We start from the raw sequence: 18,389 nt of genomic DNA on the forward strand, positions 1-18,389 counted from the left end.
CAGATGAAGGGACACGCCCTCTTTAAAGGGGATATAATTAAGAATTATTGAAAATTTGTTGGTATTTTTCAAAAATCTTCTTCTCAAAAACTATTCGGCCTGAAAAGCTTAAACTTGTGTGGAGGCATCCTCAGGTAGTGTAGATTCAAGTTTGTTCAAATCCCCGGGGGTAGGGAGGGGCCACAAGAGGGGGAATGGATTTTTACATAGGAATATATAGAGAAAATCTTTAAAAATCTTCTTCTCAAAAACCATCAGGCCAGAAAAGCTCAAATTAAAATGGAAGCATCCTCAGATAGTGTAGATTCAAGTTTGTTCAAATCATGGTCCCTGGGGGTAGAGTGGGGCCATAATTTGGGGATCAAGTTTTACATAGGAATATAGAGAGATAATCTTTAAAAATCTTCTTCTCAAAAACTATCAGGCCAGAAAAGCTCAAATTAAAGTGGAAGCATCCGCAGGTAGTGTAGATTCAAGTTTGTTCAAATCATAGTCCCTGGTGGTATGGTTGGGCCACAATGGGGGAATGGATTTTTACATAGGAATATATAGAGAAAATCTTTAAAAATCTTCTTCTCAAAAACTATTAGGCCAGAAAAGCTCAAATTAAAATGGAAGCATCCTCAGGTAGTGTAGATTCAATTTGTTCAAATCATGGTCCCTGGGGGTAGAGTGGGGCCACAATAGGGGGATCATGTTTTATATAGGAATATATAGAGAAAATCTTGAAAAATCTTCTTCTCAAAAACTATTAGGCCAGAAAAGCTCAAATTAAAATGGAAGCATCCTCAGGTAGTGTAGATTCAAGTTTGTTCAAATCATGGTCCCCAGGGGTAGGGTAGGGCCACAATTGGGGGATTAAGTTTTACATAGGAATATATAGAGAAAATCTTTAAAAATCTTCTTCTCAAAAACTATTAGGCCAGAAAAGCTCAAATTAAAATGGAAGCATCCTCAGGTAGTGTAGATTCAAGTTTGTTCAAATCATGGTCCCCGGGGGTAGGGTAGGGCCACAATTGGGGGATCAAGTTTTACATAGGAATATATAGAGAAAATCTTTAAAAAATCTTCTTCTCAAAAACTATTAGGCCAGGAAAGCCCAAATTTGAGTCGAAGCATCCCCAGATCGTACAGATTCAAGTTTGTTTAAATAATAGTCCAGGGGTAGGGTGAATTTTTAATTTGGCCAAGAAAGCTCAAATTGGCGTGTAACCATCCTCAGATAATGTAGATTCAAGTTTGTTCAAATCATGGTCCTTGGGGGTAGGGCGGGGCCACAATGGGGGATAAATTTTTATATATAGAGAAAATCTTAAAAAATCTTCTCAAAACTATTAGGCCAGGAAAGCCCAAATTTGAGTGGAAGCATCCCCAGATCGTATAGATTCAAGTTTGTTTAAATAATAGTCCAGGGGTAGCGTGAGGCCACAATGGGGGATGAATTTTTACATAGGAATATATAGAGAAAATCTTTAAAAATCTTCTGGGAAAGTTTTCGGTCCAAAACTCAGTACTTAGTGTGAAAGCACAGGTTATGCAGATTTAAGTTTGATGAAACCATGATTCCCTAGAGGAAAGTGGGGCCACGAAATGGGGGGGGGGGGGGTATATAGGAATAGAGAACACTCTTCTTACAGGTACAACAACAAAAAGAGCTTGGTATTTACCCCAAAAAAAGAGGTGGATAAAAATTGGCAGATTTTCAATTTTTTTAAGCAAGATAGACTGTACTTAGTCAAGATATTTTGATACTGTAATGCTAATTTGATCAGAATTAAGGCAATTGTTGCTCAGGTGAGGGATGTGGCCCCTGGGCCTCTTGTTGGAATGGTCCCAACTAAAAATCTAATTCGATTTTTATGTAATTTTTTGATTTTGATATATCTTTAGTAACTAACTCACATAAAATTTTCATGAAAATCATTATTGAAGAAGTGAATTGGGTTCGTCATCCTTAAATAGGAAAGAATAAAAACAATTGAATGCCATTGATATTGTAAATGTGTAGGAAGAAGAAATTCATTAAATATGATGTTCTTTATTTTGCAAATCACATATTGTCCTGTATTTTAACACTGTTCTGTTCAAACTTTAAATTATTAGTCACTAATCAATGAATGGTCTAGCTCTTTGTTTCCACTGATTTGAGGATGGCTTCGTAAGCGTCCACTTCGATCTGGAACTCTGCCTTGTCTGTAGCCTCTACAGCAGCATCCCGAGCATGCTGGGCCTTGGTCATCCCTTCACGCGCCTCCTACAAGTATGGAAAAACACTTCAAAGTCAGGATTGAGACAAACATGAAAAACTGTTACTGATCATCTGCTTTAAAGTTAATCTCACAGTGCTATTTAATTTGTACTGGTGAAAATAACTCCTCACAAAAATTTTGTGCATTAATCTCATTCTGTTCTTAGACTAAATAGTCTAATACATGTAATGTACTGTCCATGTAATTTAACTACTATTGCTAAATACTATCCTGTACCAAAAGAATTCGATTTCAAAATTAGCACAGATGTTAGTTATACATGTACCGGTATATAGGAAAAACTTCAAACCATGAATTCGCATGAGAGAACCATGAGATCAAAGTTTGTGTACATGTACATTACCGGTACTGGTACTTACATTGACATCTAGGTCAGAGAGTTCACAGGCCTCCTCAGCCAAGATGTGCACGGATCCATCGGGGTTCACCGTCAGAGACCCACTGCTGGCTACAAACACAACACTGACAGTTATATCTCTGTTCTAGTTACCATTTGAAGATAAATTCAAAGATGCCTAATTATAAACAGTAAAAAATGATACATTGAGAAAGAAAATTGTTCATATCCAAAAGAGCAGGCAAGTCCTGATGGAAAGATATCTATATGAAAATAATGTCACATAATAAAGTTTCTTAAGAGACCATTTGCAATTTTTCAACAACATAATTTAATTCTTAATGACAGCAATTAGCTTTTAAAAACAATGATTTCTGGATTCTGTACCAACCCTTATCAGATTTTTTTTCTTTTACTAACTTACCAAATATGTTTTTGGTCTCTGAGTCATTGACAACAACAGAAACAACACCTGGTTGTAAGACAGCCAGTGTGGGAACATGTTGAGGAAGAATTCCAAAAACTCCATTAATTGTGGGCACATTCACTTGTTTAATAGTTTCATCTTTAAAAAACACCTACAAAGTCAGAAAAACTTTATAAGGTATGGTAATAATTAATTTATGACAATACTTTTGTTAACAAAAACAATTTTCACCCAAACATACATTTTTCATATACCGGTAATACCATATAAATTTATCATGATTCATGACAACTCCACTTGAAAAAAAAAGACTCTTGTATGGTGATAAACAGTAAACACTATAAATGAAAATTTTGATCTTCGAGGGTCAAGATAATTTAGGATTTGGGGAAGATGTGACAGTCAGACTGGTTTGATTGCAAGTGCAAATTCACCTGGAGGGAGTTAACCATTCAGTTCCAGGGGTTAACATTCAAATTGTTTGCAGTAACAGCCAAAAGTCTGACACTTATGAAAGTTTTTTGAAACTCAAGGAGGGTGTACATATGTTATGGTCTTAGCTAAGATTTGGATTCAATGGTGTATGTTTGGAAAACACCTTGCCCAGTGAAGGCGTCACTCCAAATTTGAAACTTAGTTTAGAATAAGAGAAATAGCCACATCAACTAGGTTTGAACCCAAGAACCCCCTTTAGTTTAAAGACCAACACTCTACTGACTTAGCTAGATGGTTAACCCACTAGCTAGTGCTAGCTAGTGGGACTGTGGCAATACTGAGCCTATTGTACACACTATCACACCCTTCCTCCTGTTTTAAAATTTCGATTTGGAGCATTCTCTAGAGATCTCAAATGAGACTCTTCAATCCGCTCCACATGAGTTATTATTTTGTTGGGTACTATTGTAATAGAATAGGAGGAATGATCACAATATGGTTATTAAATGTAAAAAAAGATAGGAGTAATAGACAGTACCCGTAGGTTCGAACTTGGAATGTAAGAATGTAACCTTCAATTTAAAACCCATCACTCTACCCACTGAGGTAAAGGGCTAACCAACTAGCCAGTGCTAGAATGAGTATGACAGTACTGAGCCTATTACACAAACAGTTAACTATCACAATAAATTAAGTACCTGTCCTTTAGCGACTTTATAGTCTTTAAATCAAAATAATCATTCAATGGGTGAAAAGAAAATATACTGCAACAGGACACAAAATAATATGCTCTTCGGTGATAATTAAAAAAAAATAAACAAATTTATGATAATCGTGTCTTAGGGACTCCTGTTAAACTGAACATTTCAAAGAAAATATTACTGAGGAAAATCGGGCGAAATTGACTATCCAAGGTTAATAAGCAATTCGTCATCTAACCTTATTCGGGGAAGCCATAGAAAATGAAATGCCGACTGCCTCGGCATATCCTCTTAGCTGCTGGTGCTGCAGTGAGGAAACTCGACTACATTGTCCGATTAAAGACGGTATTCTTGCAGAACGTCGAATAAGGTTCGCCATGGCAGTCGGTTTCGCTCTCCCTCCAGCGACCTCTAGGATTTATCGTATCCCAAACCCGACTTTTTCAAAGAGGGATAACTCTGTATTCATGTATGTTGCAGAAGCCAAGGTTCAGAAAGCAGCACACAGCCTGACAGGTGCCCATTATTCCTCCTAGGACAGACAGGCTGTAAAGCGAAGGTATTATAATTACATTTACCATTTATAACTATTGTTATACTATCAGCTCTTGAGCAATGAGTACTCTAAGCTATGCTAACGTGCCAAAAGTATATATGCTTTTATGTCAATTTTCTTTTTTCCTCTATATATTTCATTGAAAAAGGACTTATATTTAAAAGGGTTTTTGTTTTTATTTTTGTCATGTTTTGAAGAAATTTTTATTGATTAAAGTAGATTCAATTTGCACTTTTTGACATGCATTGAAATAGTTTTTTGACAACTCACTTGTAAAATATATGATATTTCAAACACAAATCTAAGTTATTTTTTCAGTGCTCTATTACCATATATATCTTTTGCAATATGCAAGCCGAAAAATCTTACATGGATTATGAATATCAAATCTCAAGAACTGAAGGTTGGAAAAACATTTAAATTTTGATGCCCAATAAACTAGAGAAATTTTGAATTGATCAATCCAAGTTTTTTTTTTCAAAATTGGTCAAGGGGTTTAATTTTTTATTGCATCTATAAAAATGTTGGTTTTCAATGAAATATATAGTGAAAAGCACCTGAGTGTAGATTTGAAATTAATTATTGATGCACACTATTTATTATCCATTTCAGAAGAATGTATTGAATGGGAGGAAGACTTGCACCAATTAAAACAATGTCACAACCCCGCAGAAAACAGCCCATATACAGCGATGGCTTCGTCAAACCAGGTTTTGAGAGAGTATTGGAAGTATTCAGGTTTGTCATTCAAGATTGTTCCCATCATTGATAGCCAAAGTTCCGATTCATGTATGCTCGGAGAATAAAAATCCATATACCCTTAGCTAGTGAAGATGGATTGTTCCTTTCATTAAACAAGATTCCCTGTGATTATGAAGTATTTGACAAAAGGAATGAATTCTTTTTAATACCTTATTTTTTTTCAGATACAATTTGGAGAATGACATAGAGAGGGGAGGGACATTTGCTGCTTACTATCGAGGGGAGCTGGTGGTAAATATCTGGGGAGGCTATGCTGACCGCAAGGCCAGGGTCAAGTGGAAGAGGGACATGATGCCATGCTTTTATTCCACCACAAAGTCCCCATCAGCGGCGGTTATAGCCCACCTGGTTGACAGGTGAACTCACATCTTTATGTTGTAATAAGCACTTTCAAAAGATGCATCACTCTCCAAACTGTTAGGTACCTAATCTTTGTGAATTCATGTTTAAATTTCTTTGTTGTATATTTTTCAGAGGTTTCTTGGATTATTCGGAGAGAGTGTGTAAGTACTGGCCAGATTTTGCTGCCAATGGAAAAGAAGACATCACTCTGGAAACTTTAGTCACAAACAGGGTGAATGTTTTTATTTTCTAGGTTATATGTTAAAATTTTGTTATTTAATCAGCTCATGGCTATGAATGATTTTTAATCAGCTGATTTCCTTATTTTTTGTAGGCAGGTTTGTCATGCACTGAGGAAAAATTCACCGTTGCATTGTCAAAGGATGACCCAGAAAAACTAGGAAAAATCTTAGCCAACCAGAAGCCACTATGGAAGCCTGGTAAGATTATCTAATGTCAATGGATACACAGAGATATGCAAATCCTATTCCCATCTTCTCAGACTCATTACCGTACTTAAAAGTAACAAACTAGTTGATAAAAATCAAAATTATCAATGTTAGGAAAGTGACAGTTCCAAAAAATAGAAGAAATCAGTTAACTTGTGTGAAAAGTTCATTTGGTTATTTGATTAATTTCAGGTGCAAACCACGGGTACCACCCAATTACTTTCGCTTTGTACTTGGATCAGATTGTTAGAAGGGCCGACCCTCTCAAGAGGAGTCTGTCTCAGTACTTTCATGAAGAAATGGCCGTACCATTTGGTAGGGGACCTTTTACTGTTTATATGTTTTTTTCCTACTTTGCATAACTTACCTTCTCGTAAAGTATAGTACAAGTACCTATATCTGTTGTATTACAAATGTAGGTTTTAATACATGTACAGACCAATTGATCCTACAGGTCTGGACTTTAAAATTGGCCTTCCTTATGAGGAGCAGTATAAAGCTCCTCGTATTGTCATGATGAAATCATTTGATCAACAAGAGTACATTCAGAACTTTAAAGGAGACCTCAGCATCCTTCAGCTGACGGCCACAAACCCCACAGATTTCATAGGGGTAAGTCTCCATTATGTACAATCATGTACTGTAATTATTGTCACAATTGCGCATGTGGACATTTTTTCATCCATCTTATTAAATTAGATCTTTGATCTGCTCCAAGTAGCGAACTACTTGGAGGGACCATGGATCTGATTTTAATTTGATTGACTTTTCATATCAGGTGTAGTTTTTTGTATCTAGATAAATAATGTCAACCTTCATTATTCTGTAAATGTACCGGTATTCCTTGATCATGATTTTTTAATGAAACAATTCCATGCATTGACACTAACTTTTCTCTTATTTTCCTGGCCAAGTGTCCATTTCATGTATTCTTATTTGATAAAAGAAAAAGAATCAGACATATGAAAGTCTAACATAAAAGGAAATGAGATCATTGACAAGGTTTTGATTTAAGTGCTTTTGTTTTCCCTGTTTATTCATTAATTCCCACTGCAGGTCAGGAGAATGAATGACCCAGATGTTCGTGTGCTGCCCGTGGGGTCGATATGCGGTCACGGTACAGCAGAGTCCATGGCCAAGTTCCACGCCATCCTTGGGGAAGGGGGAACCTGGCAAGGGAGACAACTGCTCTCCAAGGCGTCAGTAGAGAGGTTTCAGCAGATAAAGAGTGCAGGGTTTGATCTGGCCTTTAGTATGGACGGAATGTGGAGCTATGGAATGATGCTTTTTCCAGTCAAGGAACAGGGGAAACCAGTAAGTCACAGAAATGTGAATAAGATTTAACAACTTAAAAAAAAAAATTTTAAAGGAAGATGAAAATTCTTATTTATTTGATATTTGATTTAACATCATTAAAACTAGAATTGTACACTTTTTTTTATATATATTTAAATACTCTCCGTATTGGTTTTATTCACCATTGATATGAAAAAATGGAATTGTTCTAAATACATGTATATATGTAAATGTTATATAACTGTGTTTGTAGATGATGTTTATGTTTGGCCATGGTGGTTATGGAGGACAGATGGGACTGGCAGATACCACTTATCGAGTGGGGCTTGCGTACGCCACCAGCCACCTCGACCCCACCTCCCGGGCAGGGGCGGATGCCGACAAACGCTGGCCGTCCATGTACAACACCCTGTACAAGTGTATACACCAGATAGAGAACGTCCGCGTCCCCAGGAAGACTTTTTATCTGTACGAGGACTACAAGAAGGCCAAAGACTCCAGCAAGTTGTGACAGCCAGTAACAGTTTAATTAATTCCGGTGCTGTTTTAGACTAACCTATTCTGCAGATCAGTTCCTCGGGGATAAATGTACCAATGATAACATACAATGTAAATTATAAATTTAATTCTGTTATATTTATATTGATTTTTATGGAATGATTTTTATACCATTGTTGATTATACATATATACCAATATGTTGAGTATTTTAAAAATTGGTTGTTGACAATAAATTGAATTGTAAATTTTATTTGATTTGTTGATTGTTGACTCTTACTGCCTTGGGTACATTATAACACGTTACATGTATTACAATAATTACATGTATTACAACTCTTGTATTACAACACTTACCTATATTATAACTTTACTTGCATTACAACTTTATATGTAATAAAGCAAATGTACATGCATTTAAAACTTACTTGTTTTACAACTTTAAATGCATTAACAACATTACATGCATTACAACTTTACATGTATTACAACATTTACATGCATTACAACTCTTGCATGCATTAAAACTCTTAATGTATTAATATTATATGCTTTACAACTTAACATGTATTACAACATTACATGCATTACAACTCTTGTACGTTTTACAACACTTACATGCATTATAACTTGTATTTCAACATTATACAACTTACATGTACATGTTTTACAACACTTCTATGTTTTGCATTAAACTTTTCTTGTGTTACAACTTAACATTACTTCAACAATTACATGTTTTAATAACTGTATTATAACATTACTAGTATTACATCTTTATATTATTGAAACATTTCTAAATTTTGACCAAGACCACTTCATTAGGTCAAAATTTGACATACCTGCATTCTAATACTCTTCTTTGATATATAAGCTGTATTTGTAATACAAATTTTGTATGCATCAAATAATGAACAAAAATACGATTTCAATTTATTTTATTCAAAGTGTTCTTCAAAAAATGATGTATAAAAATCATGTATAATTGTACCCATTTCGACATTGGATTACACCTAATACACAGTACATGTAGTACAATGTACAGGAAAAGCATACCCAGTAGATAATGGAAGACATAATCAAATCATCTTGGGAGAACTCTGACTGCTTAACCATTTACAAAATGTTTTAAAACCACTTTCTGTTCTTCAAGATTGATTTTTTTTGTAAACATCCCTGAAAAATAATCACAGCAAACTGTTGTAAAATACTTCTGAACACAAAAAAATGGAATTTTCACCTCTTAAAATTATCGGAATTCATTCTTGAGTTTCCAAAATCCTATGCCATTGTTTCGTTCAAACACACATATTTTGTTCAACATGGCTTTAAACAAGGCAGAATTAGATGGAGGTAATTTTGAGCCAAACTCGTCCAGGATTTCCTGAGTGGTAGCTTTCCCCATCATGCTACAACCAAAGAGAATAAAGTTCTTTATTTCTGAGATGAGTTTGTATGAGTCTGAGTCTATCACTGTAGAGGAGTTATCTCCCATGTCCTCCTCCTCCCCTTCTTCGCCAGGTGTCGCCACAAGTTCATTCCTCTTCTTCATTTGGTTGAGAAGGAGGTCGGAGGTCATGGTACTTGTTGAGGTCTGTCCTGTTTTCAGATCCTTCACCACGTTACCAGCCAGAGTTCCATCAAAGTGCTGATTTGACAACTCAGACATGCTTTTCTTCATCTGTAAGGAAACAATAAAGGAATGAACAGGCTTTCGTTATATCAGAACAATTATATAAGGACTATATACTTGAGAACTTAAAAAATGAAAGCATATCATTTTATGGCAAATTGTTTTCCACTCATGAAATTTAAAGAAAAGATCCTTTTATTCAATATATTTTTCATATCCCCTATATCATGATGCAGAATACACTATTATTTTTCCAGTCCTTAATCCAGATATTTTTTTGCATCTTACCGAGGACACTGTGGCAGTAGGCACAGACTCTGTCTTCTTTGTGGAGTCAACTAAGATGCTATTCTTCTTCTGCCCAAATCTTGGCCTACAAATCAAAACATTCATATTACACAACTATGAAGAAACCGCCATTTTCTATACTCACTCTTTAACACACCGAGATTCACAAAGAACCTACTTTTTAATCCCTGACTGTCCAGTCCATGTAGGGAGCCCTGTGATTGCATTGTTACAACATGACCTTGACCTTTTCAGTGCCTTTGCAGCCTCCCTAGCAACCCTGGCAGCCTCGTTCTCGACTATCATGTAGTCGTGTTTAGATGGATCCATAATCACATCATGCTGCATGGCTGTGTCTATCCCTGTCAAAATCAGGTCACTTGTTTTAACAATTCCCCAAAGAAGGAGAAACAATTTTTATACCAAATTTCATTATGTGTATGTACATGTATAACTATGTCTCACCTTTTTTGAAGAGTTTATGTAGGACATAGTCATCCATGACTTTTTTGTCCTCTTCTTCTTTCTCTTTGCTTTGTTTGTACACATCTTTTTTCACCAAATGAGGTATCTTCTTTCCCTCAAACTCTACAAACCAATTAACATATTTAGTCTTATTTAAATGTACCACCAGACAGAAAGGAGGACCAGGTAATCGCTCAGTGCTGTTATCTTACCTGTGTATCGCTCCTTCCCCTTGTGCTTGTGTTTTTTGTGGTGTTTGTGACTTTTATGGTGGGAATGTTTGTGATGACTAGATTCATGTTTGTCAGAGGTAGATTTTTTATGATGATGATGATGATGATTTGATTTTGATTTTTCCTTAACTTCATCACAAGTAGTCCTATCTTTTCTGTAGGAGAGATCACTTGAACTGCTTGTGGATGGGATTTTATAGTCCTCATTCTTGAGTGCACCATTTTTCACCGTGTCTTTGGAATCCCGTAGTTCTGGCTGGACAAAGTCTGCAGACTCCATTCCTGCACTGTCACACTTTTCATCCTTGACATTAGCTACTTCCTCCTCTGGTTTTGTCTTCATTAATTTGGCACTGAGCTTCTTGGCAAGCTCTCTCATTCTCTGGATCTCTGTCTCTTCAAAGTACTTATCCTCCTCCTCCTCTTCTTTCTCCTTCAATTGTTTCGATTTCTCTTCTCTCAGGAGATCAAACCGATTGGCTCTCTTCTTTACATCTGACCTTTTAACCTCTGACCCTGTCCCAGCAAAGATGGCCCCTGTTTCTGTCCCTTCTTTGTTGCCTTTACTTCCAAGTTCAAACAATTCATACAGGTCATTTGACTTAAAGAACCTTCTCTGTTTGGGATCCTTTAAAACTCTGTTGGTCAGGAACTGTTTGAAGATTTGCCTGTGAGAAATTCATAATTAAATGATGTAACTACCTTTACATATATAATACTCCTTACTTGTATGATAATCTTACTACGATAAGGTTTCTTTACATTAATATCACTTATCAGTTTAAGTTTTTGTAATACAGTGGATTCCCCTTAAAATGATAGTCCGTTTGTCAGAAGAAAATTATCACATTGCCTAAACATCAGCTCAGGCTTGAATGGACACAGTGATTGGTCGTCATTAGATGAGGTTACCTGTGGTAGATCTTCTCCTCGATGGTGCCCGAGGTCAGCAGTCTGTAGATGGTCACCTGCTTGGTCTGCCCTATCCTCCACGTCCTCTCCCGCGCCTGTGTGTCCGTGCTCGGATTCCAGTCAGGGTCAAAGATGATCACCCGATTGGCTCCGGTCAGATTCACTCCCAACCCACCCACACGAGTGGTCAGCAGGAAAAGGTAGATTGATGGGTCCTACACATAACAGTCAAACAGTCATTTACAGGGAGGTGAATCTGGTAGTTACATGAATCTTACTAAAGCACAGCGATATATGTAATTTCATAAACATAAGAGAGTATTGAATGTGCAATTCTGAATATATCTATAAGTGTACTTCCAGGTATTTACATTACTTAAAAGTGTTAAAACAATGATAACAAGAGAAAAGCTGTCAATGTGACAGCAAACCGGGTTTTCTTTTATGTGAATTGTATCCATAATCCATGTCAACACGTATCCAGTGAAATGGAGTACCCTATATGCAACATTTTGCAAAAAAATGACCAAGTTCAAAAGCTGGTATTTTTTTCATAAATTATCAGAAATCAAAATCCTAGCAATATGCACACCTCTGATATATGAACAATTGATCTGCAAAAGAACAACTTCCTATCTTGAGAACTGTAGGAGGAGTTATCCGTAGAATGAGGGTACCCTATATGCAATATTTTGCCAAAAAATGACCAAGTTCAAAAGCTGGTATTTTTTTCATAAATTATCAGAATTCAAAATCCTAGCAATATGCACACCTCTGATATATGTACAATTGATCAGCAAAAGAAGAACTTCCTATCTTAAAAACTGTAGGAGGAGTTATCCGTACAATGAGGGTACCCTATATGCAATATTTTGCCAAAAAATGACTAAGTTCAAAATCTGGTATTTTTTTCATAAATTATCAGAATTCAAAATCCTAGCAATATGCACACCTCTGATATATGTACAATTGATCAGCAAAAGAAGAACTTCCTATCTTAAAAACTGTAGGAGGAGTTATCCGTACAATGAGGGTACCCTATATGCAATATTTTGCCAAAAAATGACTAAGTTCAAAATCTGGTATTTTTTTCATAAATTATCAGAAATCAAAATCCTTGAAATTTGCACACCTCTGATATATGTACAATTGATCTGCAAAAGAACAACTTCCTATCTTGAAAACTGTAGGAGGAGTTATCCGTACAATGAGGGTACCCTTTTGGCAGCCGCCCGCCCGCCATTTTCACCATTTTAATAACCGGATTTTTCCGTTGGAAAACCCGGTTAAAAATAAAACAAACAAAAAACAGATGTTCTTCTGTCATGTGCAGTGTGTATCTGCTTGGTAGATGTGTACCTGATTATAAGTGGTGATCAGTGCCTGTCGGGACGAGATCGGGGTGCCACCATCCATTCGTAGATAACAATATTTCTGATTCTGTACAAAGGACTCAAAGATGTCCAACATCTACAAAAATTAACATACACATAAACATAGAAAAATATCCAAATCAAGTAGTGGGAATCTAATGCATTGTTTAGGAGAAGTTTTGACATACAGCTCTGCTCTGGCTGAAGAGAAGGACCCGATGCCCCTGTTGTTTCCATAGTTTGAGCAGCGCCTCTACGACAATCATCTTGCCTGACCGCTTCCAGTAGCCGTACTCTAGGGTAGGGTCCCCCTGAGTATCCTCCCCTATTAACAGTTTGGGTCCTCCCGTGCAAATGTCTGGATGATTACAGATCTTCCTCAAGGTTATCAGTCCAGCAAAAATCTGTTGGGTACAAGGACAAAATATGAAAACTTTCAAAACTGTAATGAAATCCTGATTGAGGAATCATACATGTATCATCCCCTTTATTTTAATGATCGAGTCCTTAGTTAGATTACCTGGTACTTTCCAGACAGGATGGCCTGACACTCTCTGGACTGGAGGTACTCTAGATACACATCCCTCTGCTCATCTGTCAGTCGACAGAACAAAACCTGAACACACAGTGACAATAAGAACCTGATCATGATTATCTTAGAAAAGATGACAGGTATTAAAATATGCATGTTTATATAGGCATCAATTTTACAAATATTTCTTAACCTGTTCATTTTTTGATGGCAGATCAATTTTGACATCTGCTTTCATCCTTCTCAGCAAATATGGGTTGATGGTATCTCTCAACACACATGCACATTTGTAAGCTGTCTGCACCTGTTCCATAAAGAAATACAAAACAATGTCAGAGCTCTGCCTGCGCTAAATGATGGAAAGTACTTGGAAAGGATAAATAAATAAAAAAAATACCTGGATTTCTGTCGCATTGGCGTAACCTCCTTGTACGATAGGAATAGAGAAATGCTGCAGGAAATCTGGTAGAGTGCCAAGTTTCCCTGGAAACACAAAGTCGAACAAGGACCATAACTCCTTCAGGTTGTTCTGGATAGGGGAACCAGACAAAATGATGCGATGTGGTGTCCGGAACTAAAAGCACAGCAAAATCTAGTCAACTGACAACATACACAAACATATGGGTACATCTTGCCATAAAGAGTATGAGCTAACCAAAACTGTGTGTTAAAAATTCTGAAATTGTCTAAGATTTTGTCTTCAAAAATAGAAAGAAAAAAGAAAGCTCATTTTTGAATTAAAAAAAAAAAATGTTGAATTGCAAAGGATTTATAGCTTGAGTCACAAAATACAGAAACAAATATTCACAGACTATTAAACTGAATGAAACACCAAAAAAATAAGTGCATTGATCTGGACACTACTCACCTGTTTGCACTACTCACCCGTTTGCACACCTGCGTGATCTGGGATTTTGACACTAGTCACCTGTTTGCATGCCTGCATGACCTGGGGCCTGAACACTACTCACCTGTTTGCACGCCTGTGTAACCTGGGCGTCGGGGTTCCTGATCTTGTGGCCCTCGTCCAGCACCACATAATGCCAGTCATAGGGGAGGACCTTATCCTGGTGGACAACCAGTGTGGTGAAGGAAGTGATGAGGACCCCCCTGTCCTTTACGATGCTCCAAATCAGGTCCTCCTACAACACAAAAAATCAAGACATTTGTGTCCGTATTCATTTGTACATGTGCTGTACATTACTTAATAATCTCTTGTGTTCCATTGCTTGCATTTACTGAGTAATAAAGAGTAAAAATAATCTGCACTATTCAAACTTCAAAGATTCTTGTCACTTAGATTTACCTCAGCACCCGTGAATGACCCAGAGGAGTGCAGAATAACTACTCTGAACAATGGCCACCACTTGTGGAACTCTTTAACCCACTGAGACATCACAGTGGTCGGGGTTACAATGATGACAGGTCCTAGACCACGATATCTGCGAACAAAAACTGTGTTTTTCAGTTTCCAAGTATCTTTATAAAATGTCTAATCAATTATGTAAAATTGATACACAAAAAAGCAAAATAAATTAAAAGAATAAATGAAGTGCAAAGTTCACAACTTTTTGTTAATAAATGATGCTGGTCAGTTGTATTACTTGAAGTGCTTGGATGCGAGTTTGCTCTGTCTGAGAGCTGCTAAGAATGCAATCATTTGGATGGTTTTGCCAAGACCCATCTCATCCCCGATTATCCCCCCTGCTGACTGGCAGTGCAGCTCCCAGAGCCAGCTCACACCAACTCTCTGGTAACTGAAGAAACAAGGGGTTATTACACAAAGACCTAACTACTCAAATAAAATACATATCTCATTCACAATTTTTTCCTAAAAAATTATCTGTAATAGTTGTTACAAAAACAATACTTTAATGAGAGTATTTATAAGTACACATATATTCTATTAATATATTCTACTGTATGACAACAATATCTATTTTTAAATCTACTTTAACAACTTCGACCATCTACTGGGACTTCTTAAACAACTTGGACCATATTCTATTGGGACTTACTTAAACAACTTGGACCATATTCTGCTAGGAACTTTCAGGCCTCCTTCCAGCTCTTCATCACTCTCCTCATCAATTTCACCTGAAGCCACCTTCTTCATCCTCTTCTTTTCCTCTTCATTAAACGCCCTGTCAAAATAACAGCAAGACTTTTCAGCTAATACAACATATTATTTGTTTAAAATCAATACTTAGTGGTAAAAAGATAATGTTAAGAGAATTCATGAACATCCTCTCAACCCCCATCATTGCTTACTCTAATCGCATGTGGTAGAAGCTTTCATCACCATCATCCTTCCCCCTCCTCTCCATAATGTCCCGATTTATCTTCCTTTTGCTTGCTATGGCAAATTCCTCACCCTCATCTCCACTGGACACCAAATATTTAGGTGGTTTTTGGGGTTTAATTGATGTTTTCTTCCTTCTTTTCTTTACACCTATTGTATATACAATATTCATATAAGTTTAGAAACCTCAGTTTAACTTCAAAACTTTGAATGTGAATATAAAACTAAATCATTTTTTACAACTACCACTACTGGAAGTATCAGGTGCTGCATCCTCTAAGCCGGAGTCCTCAGAACTGGTCCCCATCAAATCACCCTCCTCTGGCCGATATTCCTCACCATCCGACAGAGCCCCCTCTGGATCGTCAAGGTAACAGTTGTCCTCATCACTCAGGGCCGAATCCTCTCGGAAGTTTGTGCCAATTCTTGAGTACCTTCTTTTACTCCGATAGTTGTGTTTGTAAAATGACCCTTCAGTATCATTACGATATGTCCTTTGGTCTCTTGAGTCAAAAAAGTTTTCAGATTTGTCCCTGTTTTGTGATGAAGATGCTTCCGAGTCTCTGACATGGGCTTTTCTTGTTTTACCTCCTGAAGGAAGAGCTATGTCTTCACTCCCCATAATCTTCAGCATACCATCCTACAAAAAATTTCAATGACAATTTGAGTTTTTAGCAAGCATTGTTGAAAAATCCTTTTATTGATAAAAATAAAGTTTTGGCTAAAATTTCAATTCATTAATTTCAGGGATCCTTTATTCTCACAGATCAAAATAAATAAAGCTAAGACATTTTTTGATTCCCTCTCCTTTTCTCATCTTAAAATAATTCTGTATATTTCCTTTACTCTGCATTTCTTACAGATTTTGAGTCTTTGTCTGCTGCGGATGTGATGACAGTGCCAAATGGAGTCATTTGACCTAATCGGATCATTTTCTCTTTCTCTGTCTCGCCAATTGATTTCAGGCCAAGCAGTTTGTTTAATTCCGCACCATCTACAGGTATAGAAAAAATATGTTTTTAATGTATGTTATTACTTTACATATATATCTATGTACATGAATACCCACTATTATAAATTAAATCAAAAGCTGGGGTTTTTTTTTGGAACTATTAATGGTAAAAATGGAGATGGTAAATAGAGCTCACCTTGTGAGAGGAGGTCCTCATGTGGAATCTCTGAGGATCCGTTAATCTTTATCTGCAAAGCTCTCTGTCTTGCGTACAAAGTTTTCAACTGACTTAACTGCAACATACAAGAATGATTACTTCTCTTTACTCTTAATTCTACACTGCATGTATACATTTTTTTTCTTGACAGAGAGGATTTCACTGAGATTTACCTTATTTTCCCGTTGGCTCTGTACAGCGACCAATCTGTTTCTAACATGGCTGTTTCCTGCAGCATTTCCAAGAGTTGACAACACTTTATCCAAAGTCTCTATCTCTTTCTTAGCTTTCCTACAAAACACACATAAATCTGATTTATCCATCCTGGGACACTAAGCAGGCATTAAACACATCATTTCTGTCCATTACTAGTATCTACTCACGCTATATCATATTTAATGTCTGTTTCTTCCTTCTGAAGCTTTCTTTTTCTTTGTTCCTCTTCTTCTTTTGCTAGTGCCATGTCCACTTGTGCCATAACACCTTTTAGAAGAAAGTAAGATTTTATTTAATATAATAAGTACATAGAACAGTGTATTGACACTTAATAAATAAACCAAATGTTCTCTTAATACAATACAGGAGTATATCGAAATAAAGTTTGTAACTAAAGAGTACTTCAGGTGTGACTTCTGTAGTACATGTAGTGTGTCTTTGAAATATCTATGGATTCAAAACCTATCAATTTGTTTAGGTATTTGATGGTTTTGTTGTTTTGTGCTTCTTTAATTTCCAGTCAGTGTTGATCTGGCCTATATGATTTCATTTCAGTCAATATATTATAACATTAAAATAAGAGAGTACGCATCTATCAAACAGTAATTCCATTCAAATTTCATTAATAATGTATTAATATACATTAACATAGTATACCTTCCTCAAAATCTTCTTGATTGAAGACTGTCAGGCCCAGCTCTTCCAATTCTTTATCTTCATTCATTTCTGCTAGGTGAGCCGACGGAATGAGAGTCTTGTCCACATGGAACTTAGCTGTAGAGTCATCCTGCTGCTGAGCAGAAACCTCCAAGTTCTGGTCGGGAGGCGGGTCTTCTGGCATCTTTAGGTCTTGGATGCAGCTTGGTTTTACCTCGCTCATTATGAAATTATTCTTATTAAAGTAAAGTGTTGGACTTCCTTTTTTGTGGGGAGGGGGGTTTAAATGAACATGATATAAGAATGATGAATTAGTTTTAATTGTACATTGATTGACCAGCAGACGAGTACTTTCTTCGGTTAATCGACTTTAGCGCCAGCACGTTTTGAGAAACGTCCAGCCCGTTCTGCCATTTCATAACAAACACTCAATCTGAAGGGTCGCTTAGAGTCATGTTTCTTTTATTTTTCTAATAATATCAAAATTGATATTAATTTAAATAAGGCCAAATTGAAAAGTATAGATGATTAATTTTA

At 36.5% G+C, this 18,389-nt stretch overlaps 3 protein-coding genes across 4 annotated transcripts; 1 reads left to right on the forward strand and 2 right to left on the reverse strand.

The window, feature by feature from the left end:
- Positions 1–2,022: 2,022 nt before the first annotated feature.
- LOC105343349 (ATP synthase subunit delta, mitochondrial) lies at positions 2,023–4,549 on the reverse strand. The gene is made up of 4 exons (XM_011450667.4): positions 4,409–4,549; positions 3,032–3,185; positions 2,630–2,718; positions 2,023–2,254 (listed from the first exon to the last, which is right to left on the reverse strand). Exons 1-4 carry the CDS (start codon positions 4,547–4,549, stop codon positions 2,123–2,125), a joined length of 516 nt encoding a protein of 171 aa, XP_011448969.1. The 3' UTR covers positions 2,023–2,122.
- Positions 4,550–4,585: 36 nt separating this feature from the next.
- On the forward strand, positions 4,586–8,325 carry LOC105343350 (beta-lactamase domain-containing protein 2). Its single transcript, XM_011450668.4, has 9 exons — positions 4,586–4,729; positions 5,339–5,464; positions 5,653–5,844; positions 5,963–6,062; positions 6,165–6,270; positions 6,472–6,594; positions 6,734–6,891; positions 7,336–7,593; positions 7,829–8,325. Exons 2-9 carry the CDS (start codon positions 5,352–5,354, stop codon positions 8,084–8,086), a joined length of 1,308 nt encoding a protein of 435 aa, XP_011448970.3. The 5' UTR covers positions 4,586–4,729; positions 5,339–5,351; the 3' UTR covers positions 8,087–8,325.
- A 668-nt stretch (positions 8,326–8,993) lies between these two features.
- On the reverse strand, positions 8,994–18,278 carry LOC105343351 (DNA excision repair protein ERCC-6). 2 transcript variants are annotated; one of them, XM_011450671.4, is made up of 22 exons: positions 17,853–18,278; positions 17,363–17,462; positions 17,153–17,270; positions 16,959–17,055; positions 16,671–16,804; positions 16,063–16,450; positions 15,780–15,960; positions 15,527–15,652; positions 15,113–15,265; positions 14,815–14,950; positions 14,480–14,650; positions 13,906–14,082; positions 13,702–13,812; positions 13,497–13,592; positions 13,165–13,380; positions 12,963–13,073; positions 11,604–11,818; positions 10,671–11,359; positions 10,459–10,581; positions 10,172–10,355; positions 9,994–10,078; positions 8,994–9,753 (listed from the first exon to the last, which is right to left on the reverse strand). In XM_011450671.4, the coding sequence occupies exons 1-22, from the start codon at positions 18,073–18,075 to the stop codon at positions 9,322–9,324; spliced, it is 4,266 nt and encodes a 1,421-aa protein (XP_011448973.3). In that variant the 5' UTR covers positions 18,076–18,278; the 3' UTR covers positions 8,994–9,321. The 2 variants fall into 2 exon arrangements, with proteins under 2 accessions (XP_011448973.3, XP_011448972.3); XM_011450670.4 differs by having other exon boundaries at positions 16,057–16,450.
- Positions 18,279–18,389: the final 111 nt, after the last annotated feature.

This window comes from Magallana gigas, chromosome 7, assembly GCF_963853765.1.
Source record: "Magallana gigas chromosome 7, xbMagGiga1.1, whole genome shotgun sequence".
NCBI lineage: Eukaryota > Metazoa > Mollusca > Bivalvia > Ostreida > Ostreidae > Magallana > Magallana gigas.